Raw genomic sequence first — 26,973 nt, 5'->3', positions numbered from 1 at the left:
ACTTAATAGCCTATCTCACAGGAAATTTTTATAAATTTAATTTTTATTTTTTGTACATTTTTTTGCAGAGAAGTGTGATAATCAAGTTAGGAATTTTGAGTATACAAATATAATCTTTATAATGAAATTCTATAGGAGAAATAAATAGAAATTGGGTTAAAATAACATATAACAGTATTATTTCTGGCTATTGTGTTTTAAAATAGATTGTGATAGATACCAAATTGCTGTATTTATAGTTGAAATAATATAATTTTTGGATGTCAATATTTGATATAGTACAGAATTCAATAGAGTTTTTTGTACCTATTTAAACATCTAATGAAAAGTGGTAGAGGTTAACTTTAAAATGTGTGAAGGGATACATTTCTCTGATCTTAGAGCAAACAAAAATTTTCTAAATTCTTAGAGCAAGAAAGATATTTTGTAAGGAAAATGATTTCAAGATTTTGCTAAAGTGCTTGCAGATTCATAAAAGCTCCATATTCTCTTACTTCGAGACTTTATGTATGTCTCTCTCAACCTGGAATCCCCTGGCTTCCTCTTAACCTGACTGACTTACTGTTGCTGATTTAGCACAATTTTTACTTTTTGCAGGTTGCTTTTCATGACCGCATAAGGATGGATTAGAAATTGTTCCAGTTCATCTTGGTTGCATTGTGTTTTAAGCACTGATTTACCTTTCACTATCTGGCACATCATTGATATTCATAAATACCTAATGAATACCATCTCTCTAAATATTATTAATATTCCACTAGTTCTGTAAGCTCTGAGAGCAAGAAGTATGGCTTATATTAATGATCTTTGAATCTCTAACTCCCAGTACAATACTTATGACATGAATATTTATAAATTTATCTGTTGATTAAATAAATGAACTATACAGTAATTCAGTGCTTGTTAATATTCTCTAGCTACAGTAAGGAAATGTAATGGAAAGAATTCCAACACTATGTTTTATAACTTGTTAACCTTGCTATATTTGTAATGGGTTTTAGAATAAGTCATAGATATGTCATAGGATTTACTCATTGTGTCTTCTCTTCAGTGTTATCTGATTTCTAAATATGATTATCTTTGGCCTTAATGGGAATACTTTAGTGTTCTACAATTTTTTTAAATTGTTACCTTAATATTCCTATATTTCTGTGCTGTTTGGTCTTTTTTCTTTTCAATTAGGAATGTTGAAATACTATATATCAAATTACTTTTTTACTATCTATGCAAGTGCTGATATACTTATTGTTTACTTCTTTGAACTTATTAATGTAATTAATAGTAACAAAATAGTAAATTTTCTCCTATTTGAAACATCTCTTCATTTCTAGGAAGAATCTCATTAGGGTTTTTTTTAATTAATTATTTTTTTTTTTTTATGGTTACATTGGTTAACAAAATCCAATAAGTTTCAGCTGTATACTTTAACAGTAAGGCATATATGTATTCACACTGTGTGTTCATCTCCCATAGTTAGAATTCTTTCTGTCACCACATATTTGACCCCCTTTAAGGTTGTTTTTTTTTTCATCAAAACCTTTTATTTTGAGAAAATTGTAGAGCCACTTAAAATTGTAAGAAATACAGAAAGGTCCCGTGTGCCCTTTATGCAGTGTCTGCCTATGATAATACTTGCAAAACTGTAGCATAATGTCACAATCAGAATATTGACATTGATGCAGTCAGATCTCTCCAGTTTTACATGTATTCGTGTGTGTGTGTGTGTGTGTGTGTATTTAGTTCTAAATAGTTTTATCAGGTGTAGGGTTTTGTATCACCATAGTCCAAGTAAAGGACAGTTCCCTAAGAAGAAACCCTCTTTACTCTTACAGCTACACCTACCTCTCCACACCCCCATCCCTGTACCTTAGCAGCCACTAACCTATTCAACATTTCTAAACTTTTATCATTTTAAAAAATGTTATATGAATGAAATCATACGTTATGTAACCTTTTGTAATTGACTTTTTTTACTCAGTGTAATTGCCTGGAAACTCATCTAGGTAATTGCATGTGTCAGTAGTTTGTTTTTTTCATGCTCTGTGGTATTTCATGGTATGTGTATACTACAGTTTAACAACTCAGCCATTGAAGGACATTTGGTTATGCTGTGGTCTGAAAGTCTGTGTTGCCTCCCAGAATTTGTGTTGAAATCCTAACCCCCAAATTGATGGTATTAGTAGTGGGGCTTTTGGGAGGTAATTAGGTCATGAGGGTAGAGCTGTCATGAATGGGATTAGTATACTTATAAAAGAGATACCTCCTTCCACCTTTTGAGGACACAAGAAGTCTGCAGCCAGGAAGAGAGCCTTCATCTGGCCATGCTAGCACTGACTGCCAGCTTCTAGAACTGTGAGCAATAAATTTCTGTTGTTCGTAAGTTACCTGGTTTGTGGTATTCTGTTACAACAGCTGTTTCCAGTTTGTGACTATTATGAATAAAGTTGACAAACATTCACTTATAGTTTTTTTATAAGTTATCGTTTCTCTAGGATAAATGCCCAAGAGTACAATTGCTGGGTCATGTGGCAATTTCATGTTTAGTTTTATAGGAAACTGGCAAAATGTTTTCTAGACTGGTTGTGCCATTGGACATTCCCACCAGCAACATATGCATTGAATGATGAGTGATACAGTTTCTTTATATCCTGCTGATATGTGGTGTGTCACTATTTTTTTTAGCCATTATGATAGGAATGGTGATGTCATGGTTTTAATTTTTATTTCCCAGATGGCTACTGAAGTTGACATCTTTTCTTGTGCTTATTTACTATCTGTATATCACCCTCAGTGAAAGGTCTCTTTATGTTTTAGCCCCCCTCCTTTTTTTCCTTTTATACCAAGTTAAGAGTTCTTAATATATTGTAGTTGCTAGTCCTTGGTCAGTTATGTTTTGCAGATATTTTCTTCCAGTCTGTAGCTTGTGTTTTTGGCTTCATTACAGGGTTTCACAGACAAAAAACTTCTTAAATTTAGTGGTACCCAGTTTATCAGTTTATTTCCTTTTTTTTTTTTTTTGCATCATGCTTTTGGTGTCATCTAGATATTTTATCGTGTGTTTTTCTTAATGTCCTGGTCCATTGTATTTTCTCTGTGTTCCCCTTCCTTCTTCAAGAATGGTCCTAAGTAAAATTAGTCTTTTTTTTTTTAAAGTGTTATCGTCAGATTTTTGGTTACAATGTTATGCTAGTTTCCTAAATATTGTTGAAGAGATTGCTTCTTTTTTCCTGTATCTGACTTGGTTAAAAGCAGATTAAAAAAAAAAAAAATCATTGATAAAGCAGAGCTTTGTGGAGGTTTTGTGGGAAGTTCTTTTTTATATTTGTCAATTTCTTTCATTTCAAAGAAATTTTGGCTTGAGCCAATGTTGATATATTAAAGTTTTCTAGAATTTCTTCACTTCTGTTACATTTTCAAATTTAATAACTGGATCAACCTTTGTAGTTTTAATCAAACTGAATTTCATTCTGTTTCTAGAACCTTCCTTATTTTCTCTTGTCTCCAAGTCTTCTAACATTCTGTTCACTTTGCCTTGACACTTCTTTCCCACCATCACCACTCCATTTTTATCCTTAAGGTACTAGCTTGATCTTTACTTTTTCTGGGAGGCCTTTTCCTAATCCCCCTGGTTTTAAAGTACTTCTTTATGTCCTCATTGTGCCTCATATGGCTTTACCTTAATTGCTTTTCATTTATCTGTTTCTCTTCTAGACTGTCTACTTAAGAAGGCTTGCACCCTGCTGGGTGCTCTTTGTTCATTTATTGTGCCAGGTAGTGCTAGGCCACTAGATATATTTGCACAAATAAAGAATAGATGCTCTAAAAAATGTTTGTTAAATTAACCTGAATTTTAAGGCAACAGTGGTCCCTAGAGGGAACTATGGTCATAGAGTTGTCACTAAATTAAGAGGCCCCTGACAACATTCACATAACTCTTGGCATTTCTAACCATGCTTTCCTTCAGGGTGTCTGATCATCCTGGTCCTTATGTTAGTGAATGAAGGAACAAGGACCTGAATGACAGACGTTAGATGAGAACTGGTTCTATGGGAAATTCTTGATGGTAGGTAATAATTAGAAAACCAGTTACAGAGTGAGGGAGGGGAAAGGGACTAGTTAAATTGATGAATGAAAGAGAGGCAAAAAGTCAATGCAGTAATCTGGGAGAGTCCTAATAAATGGAGGGTGGAAATGGAGGACAGGCTCGAGGTTACTAATGACATGGCTCTGAGCTCCGTGTCTCTCTTTCTGTTCTTTTTTTTCTTTAATAAAGCCAGAAAATATTTGAGTCCCTACTGAACGCGGACACTATATGGTAAATATTTTTATTCTGTTGGGGTTGGTGTCGTACGTAAAGTTAAACCCAGAAAAATCCCTTTAAATTTGCTTGATTAAGGAAACATATAGAGTTTCAAGTCTGATTTGTTAAAGTTTCCTCTAGGGGGTGACATTGTACAATTAATAGACTTTCTATGACCCTGTATAAATGTTCTTTGAGAGTCATTCATTTATATGCTCATAGAAAAATTAAAATAACGGTTCAAGAACTTGTAAATATGTATAGTTATTTCAATTTTTTGCATAGCAAGTGTAACAATTTAGTTTAAAGACTAAATAATATTGAATTTATTTGTTGATGGTGGTAAGCCACAGTAATATTAGGATTAATAATCAGTTGCCTATTTTTGTTGTCGTTAATCACACAGAAATTGGATTTTCTAAAGCCTGACAAGCCAATAAAAATAAGCACATTTTTTTTCTTTTTTTTAATTTTTGCTGATTTCTTAATCTGTAGGATTAATTGGAGCCCATAGTCCTTTTGTCTGAGTACTTGTTTTTTATAGGCTGGTTCAATATACTCTAGCAATGTCAGGTTAATAATAAAAACCCAGAAAGTTGCACTACTGATTTATCCATTAGCATCCATTCATTTATCTTGTATTTTTTTTTTTTTACAAACATACATGAAAACATGAATTTTATTTGTAAAATAGTCATTTTGATAGTTCTTTTTTAAGTAAATCATTTCATTTTTAGCCTTCCTGAAGGGACAGGGTCAGTGGACTCCAGTAACTTGTCTTTAACTGTCACTGTCTTTTCTTTTGGCACCCATGTAAGGTTAAGCATCTTTGGTAAGGTTCATTTTTTATGACAGTTGTGTTTGATTGTTCAGAGTGAAAGCTTACGTACTCTTGAGCAGCACTGGATTACATATAACAAGTTTCAGTGCTTGATAAATTCCTGCTTTCATTCAGTTCATCATTTTCCTGTGGCTTATCAAGTTTTTAATTTTTTAAATGTTTTTTAACCTTAGTTAACCTTTAACCTTAGTTAATTATTTCTCTTTGGAAGCACTTTGGATTCCATTGTATCTCCATTAGATAGATACATTGAGATTATACATTAGATACAGTGAGATTATTAGATATTCTTGTTTATTTCATTTTTTCTGGTGGTTGCTCTAGTGTTTAGAGACTTATCACAGTCTACTGTCATATGCCACCTTACATATAAAGTAAGAACTTTCTTTTCTCCTCTCCTGTCTTTATTTATAGTTGTCATACATTTTACTTATACATATGCCATAAACCCTAGCATAATTTTTATTTTTCAACTTTATTTTTTGAAGAAATGTATGAAATGAGAAAATAAAAATTTTAAATATTTTTTCACATAAGTACCATTTTTAGCATTCTTCTTCGCTTTGTGTGGATCTAAGTTTTAAATCTGGTTGTCACCTTCCTTCAGTTTGAAAAACTATCATTTCTTATGAGGCTTGCCAACAATGAATTTTTTTCAGCTTCTGTTGAAATTTTTTTCATTTGTATTTTTGAAAGATATTTTTGCTAGGTAACGATTTAATTTGTCAATTTCTTTTTTTTTTTATTTCAGCTTTTTTTTTTTTTTTTTTTGGTCATGTCTTCCCACCTTTTGGGGGGGACCCAATTACACCTGTGTTAGAACACTCGATACTTTCCCTCACCTCATTGAGTCTCTAGTTTTGTTTTTGTTTGTTTTCAGTACTTTTTCTCCTTGCTTTATTTTGAGTAGTTTCTATTGCTGCATTCTGACATTCACTAATCTTTTCTTACTACTATTAATCTTATCCAATAAATTTTTTATTTTAGATATTTTTTATTTCTAGCAGTTCCATTTATGTTCCTTTGTATACATTCTGTTTCATTTTATTTATGATTTCCTTTAAATACTTTATAATGGTTTCCTACTATTTTAATGTCAAACGTTGTGTTATTTTGTCATTGTTTGATCTTATTGAGCTATTGATTTATTTTTCTTCTGGTTATAGGTTACATTCTCCTGCCTATTGCCATCTTTAGTAATTTTGGACTCTGCAGGATACTCAATTTTTAAGTTCTTAACTATCTAGACTTTATGGTCTTACTTTGAAGGGATTTGATCTGTCCAAAAATTAAGTTATTTGCCTTTCAATTTTATTCCTTTTGCCTTATTATTTTGTTTGATTTTAGCTTTTGGGGGGCAGCTCTGAAGTAGCCTTTTCTCTAGGGACAGGTAAAACCTACTACTAAAGCATATATCTTTTGTTGTCTTACTGAATATCTTGGGTAAGCACCTGGCATTCTCCACACTCTGGTTGAAGGCATCCCAGTCTTGTGTGTGTTTGGGGAGCAATTCAGCTCGCAGCTCTTGCCCATTCTTTTCTGTCCTGTGGAGTTTTCCCTTTCGCATGTACGTGGTGGTATTTGCCTGAGCCTCAAAGTTTCCCCTATACAGATTTGTGGGTTCCTTTCTGCTTAGCTCCCTCTTCTTCAGAACTCTGCCCCTGAACTCCAGTGTTTTCTCAGCTAGAGGACTGTGCTCTGCTTAGGATGTCCTCCTGCTTCTTAGCTGGAATGCGTGGCCAGGCAGAATGCCTGCCTGACCATTAGTGTCACCTCATTTGTTTCCTTACTCCAGGTGCCATGGTTTTCTACTGTTTGTATTGTCTGAAAATGGGTTTTCTATATTTTGTCTTAATTTTTTTGTTGTTGTTTATGTTGGGGTGGTAAATACAGTTACTTCATCATGGCCAGAATTAAAATCTGTAGTCTTATTTTAATAACCAAATCGTTACTTAGTGTTTGCTATATACCAGCATAATCTTTTAATAGGAATTCAGTAGTAACTTTTTTTAAAGCTGCTACTTTATGTACACTATGAAATTAAGAGCGCCAAAAATATTTGTTTTGTGAAGGAATGAGTGAAGTAAACATCCTTTATTAGTAGACATTCATTGATACTTTTTAAAAATTCTTTGATTCAAAAGTCCTTTCACACAAAAATCATAACAGACATTTGCAATATACTTACAGAGTAATATGTTTAGTTGTATTCATTGGAATAAAATTTGTCTTTAAATATCAAGAAATCATATATCATAATGATTTCTGTTTGAATGCCACATTTAATTTAATCTGTGAGTATCACTCTTCACAATTGCTTTTAATATATCTTTTTTGTGTATGTGTATCATACATTCCATATTTTTATATTTCTCATGTATAAACAAGGGTGGAACTTTAAATTACACATTCCTTCAGGATTAGTAAATGTTTGTCTCCGAAATGCCTCACATTAAATTAAAATTGAGTTGGGAAGTATTTAATCCTTTTGCAAATATACCTTGTTACTCATCTTAAATTAATATGTATCCATAAAAATAAACACATTTCCTTGATGACATAAATGTTTCATAGATTATTTTAACTACATATTTATTGTTTCAGTGGGTAATTTCCATGTTAAACATTAATTTTTCATCATACTACTGCTACAGTGAGTTACTTGTTTTGAACAGAGTTCTATATGAAAGTGATCCTGTGTTCCTTCCCATATGGCAGCAGTCCCCAACCTTTTTGGCACCAGGGACCAGTGCTCCTATGAGAATCTAATGCCTGATGATCTGAGGTGGAACTGAGGCGGTGATGCTAGCACTGGGGAGTGGCTGCAAATACGGATGAAGCTTCACTGACTAGCCTGCCACTCAGCTCTTGCTCTGCAGCCCAGTTCCTTACAGGCCATGGAGCAGTGCCGGTCTACCACCCGGGGCTTGCAGACCCCTGCCCTATGACACAGAGATCTCTATTTTCATAAGTAGGTTTAAGTTCTTTTCACTTTTACTAATATTAGAGAATGCATCTTGTGATATATTTTCTGTACTTAAGAATTGTAAACCATATTAGATACTCAAAAATGTCAAAGCCAGGACAATTTTTATCCTAAATCTTTCCACTTCCAAGATGGTCCAGTTCTTCAATTGACCATGTTACTGTACAACAATGTTCTTATAATTGCAAAGACTAAATATGCATATAAACCAATAAAAAATGCACATAGGCAAAATCAGTAAACTACATTGTTATTACCCTGTATTTTAAGAATCAGCTATCTGTCTTGAGGTTAACTTTTAAAGTTGATATTGGTTTATATTTTTGTTATGAGGGAGGATGGGTTGTGATAGTAAAGTGGGAATAATTTGATTTTTGCTTCAAAGGAGTTAGATAGGTAGGTAGATGGATGGATCAGTAGTCTCAATTTTTATTGTAAGCAGTAGTAGTAGTTAAGAACCACAAATTAGAAAGGGAATATTGTACTTTTTACATAAAAATAAATCACTGTTGCGTGGTAACAAGGAAATACTGGATTAATTTCCTGCACATCTGCTTAATGGTTAATTTCTGATGGCTGCCACTAAAGCCAAGGTGAATCTAGGAATCAACCTCATTTTGTCATTATCTAGGGCCTAGATTCTAGGCTATTACCTATGCTGGATAGCCATTTATCCCTAAACTTGGTCTACCAAGTAGCTAACTACACTTCATGGATGGTAGGAGTCATATAGTGTTTACTACTACGGTTAGAAAGTAAGAAGAAAGACCCCTAGAAAATGAAACTGTCAGTACTGTATTTCATGTGCGTATAGTACTCATGTTACCACGTTTTATCATGTTAGCTAGTATTATATATAGGTAGTGAATAATTAATGTCTATTAAATTTTCTTTATGTTTGAGTTGAAATTATTGTTTAAATGAGATCGAAGTTGTTTGAAATAGTTATGAGAAATTGGGAAGGCAAGTATTAAGCTTATTTGAGGTTGATAATTATATTTATAACGATGCTAATATGCCAGTAGTCTATGCTATTTGTATGTAGGTATAGAGAAAGAAGATAGTTGGGTTTATATATGAGTGTGCTTTTGCCATACGAATGTAAAAAAAGATGCAGGGGTAGAAGGAGATAGGGCAAGAAAGTTCTAGAAAAATATAGTGTAAAATCAAAGCTGATTGCAAAGGGACGTTAAAGGAGAGAAGACTAGTTGTATTGAAGTAGGGAGACACCAGTGAACTGGGAGCCTATTGCAATAGGCGTAGTTGAATGTTATTGTAAAAAGAGAAATTGTGTTTAGAGTGGGTGCTCAATATACTGATTTTGGAACTACCACAGTTTGTGATTAATTGTGATATGACTGTTGTGAGGGAGAGTACGTACAATTATTGGAGGTCAAGGTTTATAAGAATTGAGAACATGGCACTGTATGCATTAGAATTAGATTTCTTCTCTAATCACAGAAAATCCAAAATAACAATAACTAAATAAAATACAGTTTACTTTCTCATTTAAAAGAAAGTTTGATGTTGGCATTACCCAGAGCCAGTATGTGAATTCCATGAAGTCATTAGGGACTTGGATTTTTTCCAACTTCAAATCTATAAGCCAGAACATGATCGCAGTTTCCAAGGCTGTTTGTGTCCAAGATGCTCACTAGAATTTTGGTCATCTCGGCTTTATTCTAGCGGAGAAGAGAAAAGGAAAAGGGTCAGATTATTTCCCTGGTGTCATTCCTCTTTCTAAGGTGATTTTTCCATATTCTCTCCCAACAAGTTCTGGTCTCATGATGTTACTCTTTAGTTACATGGCCATAGTTTGCTTTGAAGAAGACCAAGAAATGTACTTTTTTGGCTAGGTACACTACAACTCCCTAATAATATAGGGGTCTTGTTAGTAAGATCGGAAGAATGGATTTAGAAAGGCAGCTAGCAGTCTCTGCCACAAGTGTTTATTATTATCTTTGTAAAAAGGGAAATTTCCAAGATGTTGGAAGAACAAGGAAGGACCCGAAGGTCCATGGGCGATGGATTATAAGCATTAACAAGATCAGGTGGAAGAGGGTGGCATGAGTCCTAGAACAGCATGTTTAGAAGACATTGAGATAATATTGGAATGTAAGAAGCAGTGGGATGCAAAGTGAAAACCAGTTGTACTTGCCAATCCTGAGATAGGAGTGAAAGAGAATTAAAAATCACTACTCTAGAGGATTGTAAATAACGTGATTTCTTCAAGAGATATCCAGAGTTAAGATAAAGGAGAAGGAATCTGAGGAGATGTATGGGAGTTTGCTGATTATGAAGCAGTAGTTCCAGGGAATACAGTAGAAGGAATGAGGTAATGGGAGAGAGGCATGGGCTAGATGGGGACAAGAAAATATAGTTCATAGTTGAGAGGAGTGACGATTCACTGAGTACTAATTAACCTTTTGATCACCTATCCACATGAGTTAAAAAAAATACAAATCTCCGATATATAAATTATTTATAAATTACATTTGTGTATTGATGGACTAATACTATATACGATGAAAGATATAAAAATAGAAATTTTAAAGACATAAAAATATCAATACAAATGCTAATATTTTTTTTCCCATACTCCAGCCAATTGTTTTATCAATTCCTGGGATTATATGGGTCTGGAAGGCCTCAGCCTCAGTATAGCTAGGATGGTGACTCTTTTAGGGGAAATATGAGCAAACTGGCATGGAATTGGTCCTGTTAAATTAATTAAAGAGGCATTTGGTTGATGTGACTGTGTTAGCAAACTGAAATCTCAGCTTGTAAATACCTCACAGTTAGAAATCAAAATGCTGAGGACAACCAACCACAGGCAGCCAATGAGGCTTTACGCCATAGCCAGTCAAATGATTTCTTTGCTTCCACACTTTCTTTATGTGTCTTTACTCTGGCTTGTGTGCTAAGTGCTCCTAACCACTTTTTGTTTGGTACTGCCTTGTTTGAACTGATTTTTTTTTCAAATAGACTCTACATTTTTAATATGCTTTATTTTATCTCTTAACAATCCTTAATCCTAACTAAAAGCCTTTCTCCTGAAAATAAGAGCAATAACACTTAAAAGTCTTCCGAAAAATTTGGTAATACAATAAGACATGGTAAGATTAAATTTGGAGAAGAAAAAGCATATTATCAGTTAGAGATATTATTATATAAGGAGATGATGTATGATCTGAGAGCTCAACAAAATCAAACAGGCAAGAAGTATAAAAAGTGAGACTATGCATATTAAGGAAGGAATCACATATCATTAGAGAAAGGAAGGAGTATTTATCAATTCTGAGACAGGTGCTATTGGGAGAGAAATTAAAGAGTTAAATTTGGAAACCCATGGGAAAAACTAGAAAAATCGTGTAACTCAACATCAAGTCCCTGGAGATAAAAGAACTTTCAAAGCTTAGAACTGATAGAGAAAAAAATTTCAAATAATAGCTTTGAGTACATAAATATTTAAAGCCTTTTTTAAAACAACATTCAGAAATTGAAAGACAGCATAGTATTTGCAGCCCATATATTTATTATCTAAAGAGCTCGTGATACACTTTAATAAATGCAACAAAAATGCTAGAAGAAAAGACCTAACAACTCACAAAGAAGGAGTGCTTGAGAGTGCAATCAATTTTAAGAAACAAAGCTGACTTTCTGGCACAGAACTTTAATAACTCAAAAATGACTGGTTTAAAAAGAAAAAGATGTTCAACCATGCGTTAAAAGGCGTGGGAAAGGGATCGATTAAAACCTAATAGACAACTGGGGAAAGGATCTGGACAAGTTGCTAAAGAAACATGAGTAGTTAAAAGGAGAAAATACAGATCGCATTTGTAATCAAAGCAATGAATATTTAAACTAAAGTGCTTTTTTTGCTTCTTAAATTAGCATCTGTCTGTTTTCTTGTCAAAATGATATCCAGTGCAGGCTATATGCAGTAAAAATGAAAGCACCATATTTTACACTGTGTGGCAGTATAAATCTGTATGCTACTTTTGGAACTCCAATTTTTTTTTCTCTTGTTAGTATCTAGATAGATCAAACCCTTAAATTTGATTTATGGAAATAAATACATTAATAAATTACACATCAAGCTCTGGAACATGAGATAGCCCTAAAAGCCTAAGCATTAAAAGATAGTTTCTTCAGATAAAGCTATTAAAATTAAAAACACAGAGGTAGAATAAATAACTCTGTATTATTTGTCTAGTAATACATTTTTAAAGAAGATATGGTCACGTATGCATAATTGAATTGGAAATCTTGAGGATAAGTGACGGGTACCAAGCCATGTTTAAAGCTCTAGTAAATAAGGCAGCAGTAGACCTAGTAGAAAGTATACAGAATTGGGTCCTTTTATCACATGGAAACCTAACATATGAAATGAGCTGTTCTTTCATTCATGTATTTTATCTATTCAGAAAATGTTTATCGAAGGCCAAGCACTATCATAGATGCCAGGGATACATCAGCAAACTAAATAGATTAAAATTGCTGTCATTATGGAGTTTAAATTCTAGTTGGAGTAGAGACAGAGGATAAATAAATAGAAGATGATTACATTGCTGAGAAAGAAGAGAAAAGCAGGGAATGGGGATAGTGTTAACAAGATTCCATTTGAGGGGAAGATGTTATGTTCCTACTCCATACTGTATAAAGAACTGCCACAGGCCAATTTGTTACAAAAGCAAACAACCCAATAGAAAATTTGGTGGAAGTTTTTTTTCTTTAATTTTGATAATTTCTAATTCAAAAAGGAGGATGGAGGGCTATCCAGTAAAAATCTAACACGTATTAGTACTCGAGTAAATACAAAATCAAATAGTAAGATACCACTTTCAACCCTGAGATTGACAGGAAGTTTACTACTATCAACTTTTTGTGAGTTTGGGAGAAGTAGGTGCTTGGATATATAGGAGATATAACTGGATATTAGCACAGTAATCTGTTTTGGAAGACAGTTTAAGAGTAGCTCGCAAAGTGAAAAAGGAACATATGCTATAACCCAGGAATTCCACTTCTTGATATTTACCTCGGGGAACCTATGAATGTGTACACAGGAAGGTTTGGTAGGGCAGCATGATTTGTGATAATGAAAAGCTGATAACTACCTAAATGCGCTTTAGTTAAATGATGTGTCCATACTGTGGAGCACTGTAGCACTAACAGATCTCTAAAACATTTTGTTGAATGTAAGAGATAAATTACAGACAATACATGTACATACTAGTGATAACAGTTGCCACCAAACTGTTCACAGCTCTTATCATTGGAAAAGCTATTAGGATGGTGATGTTAGAGAGGTCTTTAGCTTTAGCCTTATCTCTAATGTTTTCATTAATTTTTTTTTTGAGAAAGTATATTTATTTTTATTTGTACACATAAAAATGATTAAAACAGTACTTAGTAGCCTCAGCTCAATTCACATTTCCCACTATCCCAGCCCATATTGTATATTTTATCACTATGACTTGCTAGACACTTGGCACATGCTCTCGTACATGTAGGTGGTTTTTCTGAGTGCCCTGACTTACCAGTTAAGTTGCAGGTCCCTTTGACAGCTTAGGAGCTAGTCTTTATTTTTTTAATAAACATGCCAAAAGAGAACGCCTTTCTTAGTAAAAAGAAATTTGTGAATCATCATGAATCTCTTGTATTCTTTGAGTAATATTTTTGTGTTCTTTATATTTGTAAATAAGATTCATAGTAAATCCATGTTATTCCTAAATTCACTTAAATTTGGGGTGATTTATTAGATAAAACATATTTTAAACACTTAGTCATAAAGATGTTAAAAAATGAAATTGTTCAAATTAATCTTATTTTTCTTTTCTATGTAGGTCGTTTATATGCGATGCAAACTGGAATGAAGATTGATAGTAAAACTCCTGAGTGTCGTAAATTTTTATCAAAGCTAATGGATCAGTTAGAAGCTGTAAGTTAAACAGTGATCATTTATTTTCTGATTGATGTTTAAAATGCCATTTTATTTCATTTACGTATGTATGTGTTGTCATTTTAGTCTTTTCCTTTGGCAGCAATCAGATGCCATAATATAATCAGTTGTCATTATAGCTGAGAAAAAAAAAGATGCAGTTTTTGTTTGTTTGTTTGTTTGTTTTTACCTCATACTGCTAAGGGAGTTAGTTATAAGTGAAATTAAAAATAGGTCCAATTATATGTGCATATACCATTATGTCTTGTTCCATATTATTGTAGATGGCCTTTGAGTCATCCATTCATAAGTGATGAATCTTTTCTAATCTTCCTGCATACAGTCTTATGGATGATTGAAATGGCTTATTTATTTAGTGAAAGAGACAATGAAGGAAATGATATCAGTTGCCTTTTCTCTCTTCCTCCCACTCTTGGTTGCAGGGTAAGATGCTAATTTATGGTCCAGGCTTTCTACCCTGCTAGAAGAAATGTGGTGGTGACTAATGAGTCATCTTGAACTTCACAGGTTATGGACACCATGTCTAGTTTCACAGGTTATTTATAAATGTTGCAAGTTGTTTATATCAAGCCTAATTGTATTAAGCAGCCACAGGCAGTAGTGTCCTAAGTTGGTGTAGGTGTCTAGCCTTCAGACCCAGAGCCCCTGTCCTCTGCTACAATTAACCACCCAAGGAGGTACTTGTGGCACCTCTGATGGGAATGCAACTGTCCCTAGAGTCTGTCTGGCTTTCAACTTCTAATACTCCTTCTATGGATACAAGAAAAATTTGAGTACTTTTTTTGGGACCATAGGTTTAGAGGACAGGAGGAAGAATGTGTCTTACACATATATACTGTTATATTTGTAAAATTCCATCTCTAACAGACATTTTATATGGAATATATCTCATAATTTTATAATATAACAATAATAGGTAAATAATAATAGCTTTTGAATAACATAAAACTCAAACAGTTCTTTATAATAAGCAAAATGTAAAATCACATTTAGAAAGGGACTCATCAGTGTATTCCATGGTGAGAAGACATCTGTCTATACTATGTTTATATTACAGTTGGAAAGTTTTAGTATATTATGTTTTTTGCCACCAGATATTTTATGTTGAAGATGAAATAACATACTTTCACTAATTTTTTTCTAAAATTAAATCTAGAATTAAATTATTTCACAGTTTGGATACAGTAAATTATTGTGATATGTGGGCTTTTTTTCAGTTTTTGTTCAGGATAAGCATAGCTAAAAATGTTCCTAAATTCCCACATTACATCTCTTCTGGACATTAAATTATTCTCTTGTAATTATGAGAGTATTTACTTTATTTTACGAAATATCCTGTTTATTGTTTATTGTTTTTTTATTGTTTATTGTTTTTTAAATACTATAAATTATTATATATGTAGAAATTGGTTGTACTGACTGGAAATTCACACAGTTGTAAATTGTGTTGATTTGAACCATATGCTTGTCTAAATTTTAAAAACTTTCATAATTCAATTCTAGGTTCGTCATCTTATACCTTACTTAGAATTAGGTCTCTTTTTTTATACAATATGCTCTGAGAGATCTTATTTTAGGATATATTGATATTTCTAGTCTTATTTTTTCATTTGATAAGAAATTGAAATGGGAATAAATGAAAAATTTAAATTATATAAAGTTAGGAAAGAATTTCCTAATACCATTTTTAGGATACCTGATAGTACATTGGGCAATACATTATTTTGAAATATTTGTGTGATGCTTTAGAATAGATATTTGGATGTGTTATCTTTTTGCTCTTGGTTTTTATTTTTGGAGCTATATTATATCTTATAAGTTGTTTCTTCAAAATTTTGTGAGTTTTGGATTTTGTTTTAAATATTTTGGCTATGACAGCAGTTTTCTTTTTTGCAAGATTTCATCAATACATCTTTTACTGAAATAAATGTAAAATAATTTACTTAAAATGAATATTATGATAATTTGTACTTAAGCATACACTTCCATTAACTTCAAAATCATAAGCTTTCTATCTGATTTTGTTTTAGCTTAAGAAACAGTTGGGTGATAATGAAGCTATTACTCAAGAAATAGTTGGTTCTGCTCACTTGGAGAATTATGCTTTGAAAATGTTTTTGTATGCAGATAATGAGGATCGGGCGGGGCGATTTCACAAGTAAGTAAAGAAAGAGGAAAATAAAAATGACACGTTTACTTCCTCTTTAACTAGAATTATCTAGTTTTGCATTGAACACTTTCTGACTTTCTGTAATAATTTAGATTTTTAAAAAATTACTTATAGACTCTTAGATTAATTCTGAGTATCAAGAACAGTCCTGTCTTTTTAAACAGCTGAAAGAAGACTACTTAGAGCGGATTCATTTTCTCAGTAAATGTACCCTAACTAGCTGTTCATTAACATTTCTGAAAATCTAAGAGTTGGTTTTAGCCGAAAACAGCCTGATTCAATGGTATTCATTTTAAAAACTCCTACCTCACCAATTCAAATGATTTGTCATTATTATGCCTAAATGCAAAGAAATGTACATGACTTGATATGCATTTAGATAATACTGTAATTATTATTTCTAAGATTATAAGATTATAAAACCTTACTGTACCATATTTACATGTAATAGGATTGTTGTTACTTTTCCTAATAACAGATTGTAAGAGGAGCTCTATTATGTTGTTAAAATCTGATTTTACTTAAAATATTAATTTCAGAATGCTTTTATAAACATTGGAATTTTTTTCTTATAGCTATATGACTAATTCTACATCTTAATGTTTTTCATTTAAACTAGACCAGCTCTCTTTTCTCTTCCAGAAACATGATCAAGTCCTTCTATACTGCAAGTCTTTTAATAGATGTCATAACAGTGTTTGGAGAACTCACTGATGAAGTGAGTGTATATTCTTTATTGTCTTCTAAGCTGAAGATCAGTATTCTTGCTATTTATCAGTTTATTTCTACATTGTTTATTAAGAGCAGAGTCTCTGTCAGAAATGTAATGTAAGGAAAAAGTTTAATTTGAAATTTACTAGCACATTTTAAAAAGTAAAAAATAATGAAATTATTTTTAACTATATATACATATATGTAAATTATATACATATATACTATATACATGTATGTAAATTACATATATAATTGTGGTAAGTTCTTTAAATCTAGTGTATATTTTACACTTTAGCAAATGCATGACTACTATACTGGGCAGCATAAGTTTTGAGTTTAAGTGTTTAAATATCATTAAGCCTATAAGCTATTAAGTTTCTTTACTGTTATTTCATAAACATACTAGAGACAGAGACTTTTTTTAGGACTTTTTTTTTAGGACTTTTCTTTCCTATTTCATTTCTAGTTTATTGTTTGTTTCTATTGTAAAATACATATAGAACTTGATATTTTACAAGATACTTCATATTTATTTTATCAAGTTATTTCTTATATCCACTCTAAGTAGAGTACATATTCATTTTATACATGAGTTAACTGAGGCTAAGTGACAAACATTGCTGTGAGTCCAGTGTTGTCTTCACTGTAGCAAGAAAGTTTGTTTTCTGAGAGGAGAGATATTAATCTCGAAAGAGATAGAACAAAAGCCATAAATGAGACTGTTAGAGGCATATTATATTGGTGATTTGAAATCTGTGAAGAACATTGCTTTCTGTGATTTGAAATCTGTGAACATTGCTTTCTGTGATACAAGATGATGAGCAGCTCATAGTAAAGTTCCAAACCAAAAAAGTTTAATCTATGAGATATTTGCATTTTTATAAAACAATGTATCAAAACTGCAAAAACTTCTTCTTATGTAAAATAAAGTTAAGTTTTATGCTTGATGATTATAAGCTGGGTTTTTGCATTGGCAGAGTTGTGCAGGACATTTCAAAATTGTACCAAGTGGGGACAATTTTCTCTTGTCTGTGATTGTTCCTTTTATTTCAAAACATCAAGCATTCCTTTACTGTGCCCACACAGCATTCCCTAGTCATTCAGATAACCAGAAACCACCCCAGATATTTCCCAAACACCCTCTGTTGTATGGGGCAATGCCCATTGAGAGCCACTGCTGTCCAGCTTTCCTGAGACAGAGTAGTATAAGAGACTTAAATTCTTCTCACTGGGTGGCACTTTTTTTATTCTAAAGGCCCTGTCGATCTACTCTGTTTAGCTTCTTTTCTACTCCTGTCTCCTGTTGTTACTGATCTGGATTTCTTTTCTGCTCCATTTTACTAGTATGTGGCACTATACTAGATATTTGAGGTACAAAGTGATCCACATATGACAGACGTTATGGAAAGTTTTAGATAGTTCAGTAGGGTTTTGGAGAGTACCACGAAGGCAAACAAGAATAATGAGACCTCAGATTAGAAAAATAAGTCATAAACCAGATTAAAACAAATTCTAGTAGGAAGAAAGGGAGAAAAAAGGTATAGCAATACAGTGTGGAGTAAGCAAGCTGAACACCTGAGTCTTTCTGTATGACATCGATGCATAAAGATTTTGAGTGTTCTAATTAAATTATTCTTTGCTTTTTAAAAAAACAGACTTTTTTGCAAAGGCCAGCTAAATTACTTCAATTTACACAATTACTTTCAGACTACTTTTGGGCTCTTTTTCCCTGTAAACTATTCTCTTCTGTCATTTTTATTGAAGAAACTCCAGGAACTTTTCATGTCCTGGCATTGCAAGTTCCTCTTGCTCATGGTACTTCTTACCAATCCCATTTCATGTTTGTCAGGTCAGTCTGCTTACCACCCTCCAGCTTTGATTTTGGGAAATTTTGTATTCTTAACCTGCTTTACCTGTCTTACCTTCTCTTTGAATCTTAGCTATATTATTCTAATTCTTAAGTGAATTTCTCTATTCTCTCAACTACTCTTCCTTTAGAGTCTTAACTTTGCGAATAGTAGTAAATGTATTGAGTTTTATATATTTTGGAATAAATTCTACTGCAAGTCCTTGACAGGGCGACTTTATCTTATTCTACTCTTACATCTTGGCATTAAGCACAAATTAGCACACTGTAGAAAACATGGCTGATTAGTTAATATTTCAAAAGTTATTTTAGTTTAACTTTTTATCTTTCTATCTGTAGATGGAAATAATGTGCAGACCCGTTTTCACTGAACTTTCATGATTCTTCTGAAATTAATAGATCTAACTACTCACAGCATTTTGGTCTATTTTCTGATAGTTTTTCCCTTTTCATGTCATTACTCATAGTTGCACAAAACTAAATAAAGTCTGTATTTTCTTTCGTCTTCAACTGTTTATATGTGTATATTTTTTTATCTGCCACTGTTCTGTTTCTCAACTCTCCTATCTCTGTTTTAGATATATGTATTTGAACTCTTTTAACTGTGCCTTATATAATTCCATCCCAATATTTAATTAAATTTGTTGCTATGTAAACTTCTAGCATTCTAGTAACTCTCTTGGAATCAGTGTCCCAGTTTTAGGTATAGCATCACCAGAATTTCTCTATTCTCTCAAATCTGAATTTGTTACTTATATTACTTGTTACTTATACTACTGGACCACACTATAATGATAGGTGGTCTAGTAATGATAAAACACAGGAAAGGGATCCATTCCTACCACTTGTCGGGCCCTGCACTTAGACACTTTAAATATATTTTGTTTCACCTTTTGCAACTCTGAATTACAGTAAGAAAACTGAGGGCCACAAAAATATAAGTACCTTGTCCCCAGATGCTATAGCTCAGAATAATGTTCTCAGACTCTATGATAAGGATCCAGCCTTTTTCCCCCTTAATTTCTAATTTGTTGCAGACTGTTTTGTAAAATACAAGTAATTGAATTGCTAGAAAAATTAAATTTAATAACATCAAGTCTAATTTGCTGAAAGTTTCCTAAATACTCTCAATTCTGTACTATTTTGTTGCAAACTGGTAAGCAGTTTGCAGACTAGCATTGGTTATGGGATCACATTTTGATTAGCACTGATCTGGATCCCTCTGTGGAAGACCCCATGGACTACTGTTTGCATCCCAGTCTGGGACTCTCCCTGATGGAAAACAGGGCTGCAGCATGACTAGAGCGATTAGGTACCTGTGTAGCTGGCTGCGAAGGAGGTAGTCTGTTTAAGGTATCGATTTGCACTGGAAGTTTCTGAATTGAGCAACATCTTATTGCTAGTCTAGAAAACCACGATGGAGTGAGAGAGATTTATCTAATTGCAAAAGCATATGTTCTGTATATACACCATGCCTTAGGTTTTCATGCTTTCACTTTACACAGAAGCTCTCCTTAGCAATTATAATAATAAATAGAAAATTATAATAATAAATAGAAAATTATGAGGATAGTATCGTCTCTCTTACTAGAGTAGAAATTCCATGTATTTACTTCTGTATAGTAATTGCCAGGAACGGTTTCCTGCACTTAATATTCAATTAATTGTAAGTGAAAATCCCATATGCCACTTCATAATTGTGTGACTGTGGGTAAGTTATTTGACTTATTTAAGCCTGTCCCCACATCTGTAACATAAAGAAAATTGTAGTACCTACAGTTGTCCTGGGGATAAAATGAAAAAATGTGTGTAAAGCCTTTAGAAAAGTACCTAGCATGTAGTAAATGCTTAAAAGACATTAGTTCTTGCTTTTATTAGTTGATGGATAATGTTCTAGTATACTGTATTTAGAGAGGACATCAGCAAATACATGATAATTTTAATGGAAACTATTCTAAATTGATCAATCATATAATTTACTTAAGTTGAATTTATTCAAAAATAGGTAGGCATTATGTATCACCACTATTTTTGGAGGTCCAACATGTATAATCGGAGTCCCAAAAAAGAAAGAAGAAAGAAAATGTAAAAAAAAATTTTGAAGAAATAGTGACCGTAGATTTTTCTAAACTGGTTGATAAAACAGTTATGGATCCAGGAAGCTCAGTGAACTTCCAAGTAAAGTAAATACAAAGAAGACCATATCTGAGAACATCATAGTCAAACCAGTGAGGTTAAGCAATGGAAGAGGAAATCTTGAAAGAGCAGTCTTAGGAAATAGCACATTACACATGAGGGCACTGCTTAGAAGGCTGGCTGATTTCTCATTTTTTTAAAAAGTGGTAGCATGAAGATAATGAAATCGACATAATTAAAGTACTGAAAGAAAAACAAACAAACAAGCAAATAAACCCTGTTAATTCTATGTAGAGCAAAAGTATACTTCAAAAACTCAAGGCAGTTAAATTTTCAGGCAATTAAATTGTTTGCTAGCAAATCTGCACTAGAGATATAAAGTACTAAACAGCAGAAAGGAAGTTTTTCAGTCTGAAGGAAAACAACACCAGATGGCAACTTGGATTTTTAGGAAAGAATAAAATACACTGGACATAGTATGTAGGTAAGTATATTTTTAAAACTATATATTTTCTCTTTGCTTCATTTGTTTAAAAGATATATACCTATTTAAGTAAAAATTATTATAACTATACCTACATCTTTGGTAAACCCAAAAGAAGGCAGAGAAAGGGAAGAGAAAAAACAGATGGGACTGATATAAAACAAATAGCAAATTTTAGGCCTGTATCAATATGTACTATAAATGTAAAGGGACTAATTTAAAAGTAAAGATTTTCAAATTAGACAAAATAAGTTCTAACATCTTGTTTACAAGAGATTCCTTTAAATACAGTAACACAGATACTGTGAAAATGAAAGAATGGGAAAAAATATTCAAATACTAAGTAAACAAAATCCCAAGTGGCCATATTTAATATTAAAATAAACTTTAAGAAGATCTGTTATTAGTGGTAAAAATGGAACATTTTGTAATGGTAAAGAGCTCAGTTCATCAAGAAGATGTTATAGTTAAAAATGTCTATGCACCTAATAAAAGTGTTTTAAACTATATGAAACAAAAATTGATGGAAATAAAAGAAATAATAGATAAACTTATAATCATAGTTGGAGATTTTAAGCCCCTCCTTCTCCAGTCATCAGAATAAATAGTTTGAAGACAGTAAAATTAACTAAAATGAACAGACTAGCCACATCAAATAAATACTGGCTAGAATGTGGGAAAACAAGAGCTTTCATACATTGCTTGGTGAAAATGTTACAACCACTTAGGAAAAGATTTGGCAGATTTTTATAAAATTAAACATACACCTACTCTTTTACTCAGTAATTCCTCCTTGGTATTTTTCTAGGAGAAATGAAAACATATGTCTAGAAAAAAGACTTGTTCAGGAGTACTCATAGGAACTATATTTATAATAGCCCCAAAGCTGGAAACAACCCAGATGTCCACCAGCAGAGAAATTGATAAATAAATTATGCTGTTACTACAACATGGATGAATCTTATAGACATTATGTTGAGCAGAAGACTCAAAAGAATACCAACTTATGATTCCCTTTATATGAAGAACTACAATAGATCTGTTCCAGTGAAAAAACATGAGGTGTGTGTGTTAAGAGGAAATCGATCTGGAAAGGGATATATAGGAACTTTCTGGGGGACTTGGAATGTTATCGTTTGATAGGAGTATGTTATACACAGGTATATCTACTTGTCAGAACTCGTCAAATTATATATTTAAGATTTAAGCATCTCCGAGTATATCAGTTTTACCATAAAAGTAGTTTAACATTCAACTATTATTTGTAGGTTTGGTTTTTCTTGATGATATTGGGTCATCAATTCTAAAACTGCTTACTCTGTATTTTAGGATTGAGCAAATGAGTAAATATGTTGAGGGAGCCAGGTTTCTCACTTCTGGTGAAAGAAATTAAACTATGGAATAGGAAAATGCTACAATATTTTGTTGGATTGGAGTTGGAGGTATTTGTATTAATTTATGCTTTTAAGTATATGAAATAGAGCAAATAGATATATGTATATAGATAAGTATGTGTATACTATAAACATATGTAATATATGCATGTGTTTGTGTGTATACAGCACATATACATAGATGTGTGTATACATACACATAGAACATAGTTCCTGTATCTCTGTACTGAAAGTACCTGGAAGCAATGATGTACCAGTAGCAGTGAGCACCCCTACTGCCTGGTTTGGGTTCTAAATATTATCTATAATAGGAACCACGACTGTTGTAGAAGGGGCTAATTCTAGGACTGGGTCAGGGAAAGTACTAGGTGAACCTGGACCTTCTGTACCAGAAAGTAAAGAAGTGTTCACATAACCATGAGAACATGACAAAAGGATCCAGAAGCCAATTTGAAAGGGTTTCCACTGTGCAAGTCAGGGGCAATTTGAGTATCAAAATAAGAATGATAGCAATAGATGATAGTCATTGAATAAAATAAGAATCTGTAGGTCTATAGTATAACACACAAATAAGTGAGTAAATAATGGAATAACTGAGAAGGCTCTTTACAGTAGAATTCTAACTAATAAATGTAAAAATAAGGGTGAAGTTAGAATACATGAACGGAGTTTAAAAATAGCAAGTAGAAAGTTTGATGAAGAGCAGGATATTTACATTATACTTGTCCCTCAATATACGCAAATTGTCTGTTCCATGTGTCTTTTTTACATGGAAAAAAAATGCATAAAAAGAGTCCACCAAATACTAAGTACTAAAGAAACAGGCCAATATAAGTTATAAAAATATTTATTTTACATATTTTCACAAAAATATGCTAATGAAAACTCAGAAAAACCAAAATAAATTTAATTCTCTGTTGGTATTTGTGCTATAATCTAAAGCAGTCAACCTTCTTAATTCACACAAAGGCAGTGTCTTCATCACTCAAAATATTTGGAAGTACATACATGGCCATATGTGATATTTTATGTGGCGTCAATTCCAGGTTTTCAATTTTATTGAAAAATCTATTTTTTTACCTCTACAGGTATATGTCCCCTTTAAAATTGTTACAAGAAAAACAGCTCATATATAATATTGATTACTTTTGTTTACTTAACACTTAGTTTTGATGTGTTATCTCCAAGTGCTAGTGATGTAATCACAAATTAATATGCATATAAGTTATGAGTATCTTTAATTGAATTATGATGCAGCAGGTGTGTTGTTTCAATTCCTACAGCTATTCCATCAGTGATTTTACATTTTGTTAAATTAGTTTCAACTTTTACCAACCACGGCTCAACTATTTTCACATATTCTAGTGATAATTGTGTGTTAGTAAATAGTCATTCTTTGTATGTTATTTAAGCTATTGTTTTTTAGAAAGAGTAATCACCAGTAATGGAAATAAAAAGAAAGAACCATGTAAAATGAAACCGCTTAAATGGAAACCACGCATAAAAAGTCCGTGTAAACAGGGAAATATTTACTGCGTATTAAAAAAACTTATGTAAAAAAACTACTGCGTAAATTGAGGGATGGGTGCAGTCTATTTATTTCCTCTCAAATTGCTTATTAATTTTAAATAGGAAAATAGTGGAGACTGGAGAAACCTGTTTGACACCACTTTATCAAAATCATCAAACCTCACAACCAATATTGGGATCAACTGATATCATATGTCTCCTAATAAGATGAAGAAAAACAAATATCACTTCTGTGCTAATCCTGCTAAAAATGCATGAGGAAACGTCAGACAAATACAAATTGATAGATATTTTACAACTATGCTGGTATTTTTTTAAACGTCAAGGTCATGAAGCACTAACAAAGGCTGTTTGGGATTAAAGACTAAAGAGACATGACAACTAAATAATGCATGCATCCATCATAAATTAGACCCAGGGGAGGAATAACTACCGAGGACATTATTTGGACAACTGATAGAATTCTTTGGGACTGTGGATCAGATAGTAGTCATGTATATTCTTTGAGACTGTGGATCAAACAGTATTCTTGTATAAGTATTACATTTCCTGATTTTAATAACTATTCTGTATGAGATTTTCCTTGATCTTAGAAAATTAATAATGAAAGTGTACAGGTCACTGTGACTTCCAACTTATTCTTAAATGGTACAGGAAAATATACGTATATAAATAGATTACATATAAATATATAAGTAATATGCATTTATAAATTGATAGATTGCTACAACAAAGAAAATGTAAACAGTTGGGGAAACCAAGTGAAAAGCATATGAATATCTTGTACTATTTTTAAAACTTTAAAAGTAATTTCACAAAATTGCGTTCTGTTGTTACTTCACAGGATAGCGTTGGTCCCTTTCTTACCGAGTGCATTAGGTATTAAGCAGTTAGTGTCCATGCCATGTTTGATATTTGGAAATCCTGTTGGCTCATTAGAGTGTACATCTCAAATATTATTATAAAGATAGAGTAGTTAAAGTTAAGTATTTGTGTATTATAGTTGGGATTTTAAGTACAGTTTAACTCTCATTTTTAAAACTTATAAAATTTCAGTTTTGAAAAATATGGAAGTCTAAAAATGTTGAACAAATCTCTATTAGGAAATACATGTAACTTGTGATTCTAAATATTTCAGTATTTGAGTCATTGTGATAATGAATTTGTTGAATATGTATTTTTCAAGCATTTCTCATTGTGTTATGTCCAGTGTTCCTAGAAGTTATATAGAGCCCTTATTTTTTGTTTAGTATACTTGGGAGAATTGAAGCATTAAGTGTATAAATGTGTTATCTATCATGTTGCCACCAAGTTAGAGATTATTAATCTCTTTTGTATCACTGCTTCGAAATGTTATGAAAGCTGTGGGTTCTCTCTCATGCATATATATTGCATTTTTTGCACATAATTCAGGGGGTTTCATGGATACCCTCAATTCTAGCCACTGCAAGCCTAAGTCAAATTCTACTCAAGATTAATATTCACATTTATTCATTAGCAAAAAAAAAAAAAAAGTTTTCCAGTTCAGTGATTTTCATAGTGTGGCTTCGAGACAGCCAGCTTCACAATCATTTTGGGTACTAGATTAAAAATAAAAAACATGGATTCCAGAATTTAATTTCCATTCATTCATCAAATATTTGTTAAGCTCTACTATAAACAAGCACTGTTGTGGGCACTAGTAATACAGCAATGGGTAAAATCACTGCCTTCATGGTAATCACATTCCTCTGGTGGAAACAGACAATAAAGAAATTAATAAAGTGTATATATTATAGTGTGTCAGATGGTAAGTGTCATGGAGAAACTCAAGGTAGGGATAGGAGGGTCAATTTAAATAAGATGGTTAGAGAAAGGCCCCACTGAGAAGGCAACATTTTAGCAAAGCCTTGAAGAAGAAAAGGGAATATATCAAACAGATGTTCCAGAAGGAGGGAAGAGAAAGTGCAGAGGTTTTGAGTTAGTAAAGATTACCTAAGAAAGAGCAAGGAAGACAATGTGGCTGAAACAGGAAGAGTGATAGGAGTGAACGTTGGGAGGGGGAATTCAAACAATTGATAGGATTCGACAACTATTTTAAAAGTGTTATTCCTTTTTACTGTAATGGAAAGGTGGAAATAGTACCCATTAGTACATTATTAAACAATTAATAGTGAGAGGTAACTCAGAGCAGACTTTGCAGTAGAAAGACATGGTGAGAAGTGGTTAGACTTTGGGAATATTTTGAATGTAGAGCTGACATAATTTAAAAGATTGATTGGTGGAATATGAGAGAAATAGAAGACTCAAAAAAAACGAAGCATTTGGGTTTGTACAGCTACAAGGACAGAGTTGCCATTTACTGACATGTAGAGGAACAAATTTAGTAGGGGAAGACCAGAAGTTGCTTTTGAACTTTGAATGTTTTGAATTATCAGACATACAAGAGAAATGTCGAGTTGAAATTGTAAGTCCTGAAGTTCAGGAGACAGGTCTGAGCATATGATATAAATTTGGGAGTCAGCAGCATGAGGTGGTATTTAAAGCCATTAGACTGGATGAGATCATCAAGGTGAAGTGTTAGAAGTCCAAGAACCGAAGTCTAGCATT

General features: G+C 32.6%; 1 protein-coding gene across 2 annotated transcripts in view; it reads left to right on the top strand.

Annotated features, from left to right (window-relative positions):
- The window catches only part of VTA1 (vesicle trafficking 1), a 57,864-nt gene that overhangs the window by 4,974 nt on the left and 25,917 nt on the right, over positions 1-26,973 (top strand). For both annotated transcript variants that reach the window (XM_039869750.1, XM_039869749.1), the window contains exons 2-4: positions 13,974-14,068; positions 16,120-16,247; positions 16,902-16,977. In XM_039869750.1, coding sequence (XP_039725684.1) covers positions 13,974-14,068; positions 16,120-16,247; positions 16,902-16,977 — 299 coding nt within the window. The remainder of the gene's footprint in view (positions 1-13,973; positions 14,069-16,119; positions 16,248-16,901; positions 16,978-26,973) is intronic.

The sequence above is a fragment of the Pteropus medius genome, unplaced genomic scaffold (genome assembly GCF_902729225.1).
Source record: "Pteropus medius unplaced genomic scaffold, Ma_sr-lr_union100, whole genome shotgun sequence".
Lineage (NCBI taxonomy): Eukaryota > Metazoa > Chordata > Mammalia > Chiroptera > Pteropodidae > Pteropus > Pteropus medius.
This window is presented reverse-complemented; position numbering and strand designations above follow the sequence as displayed.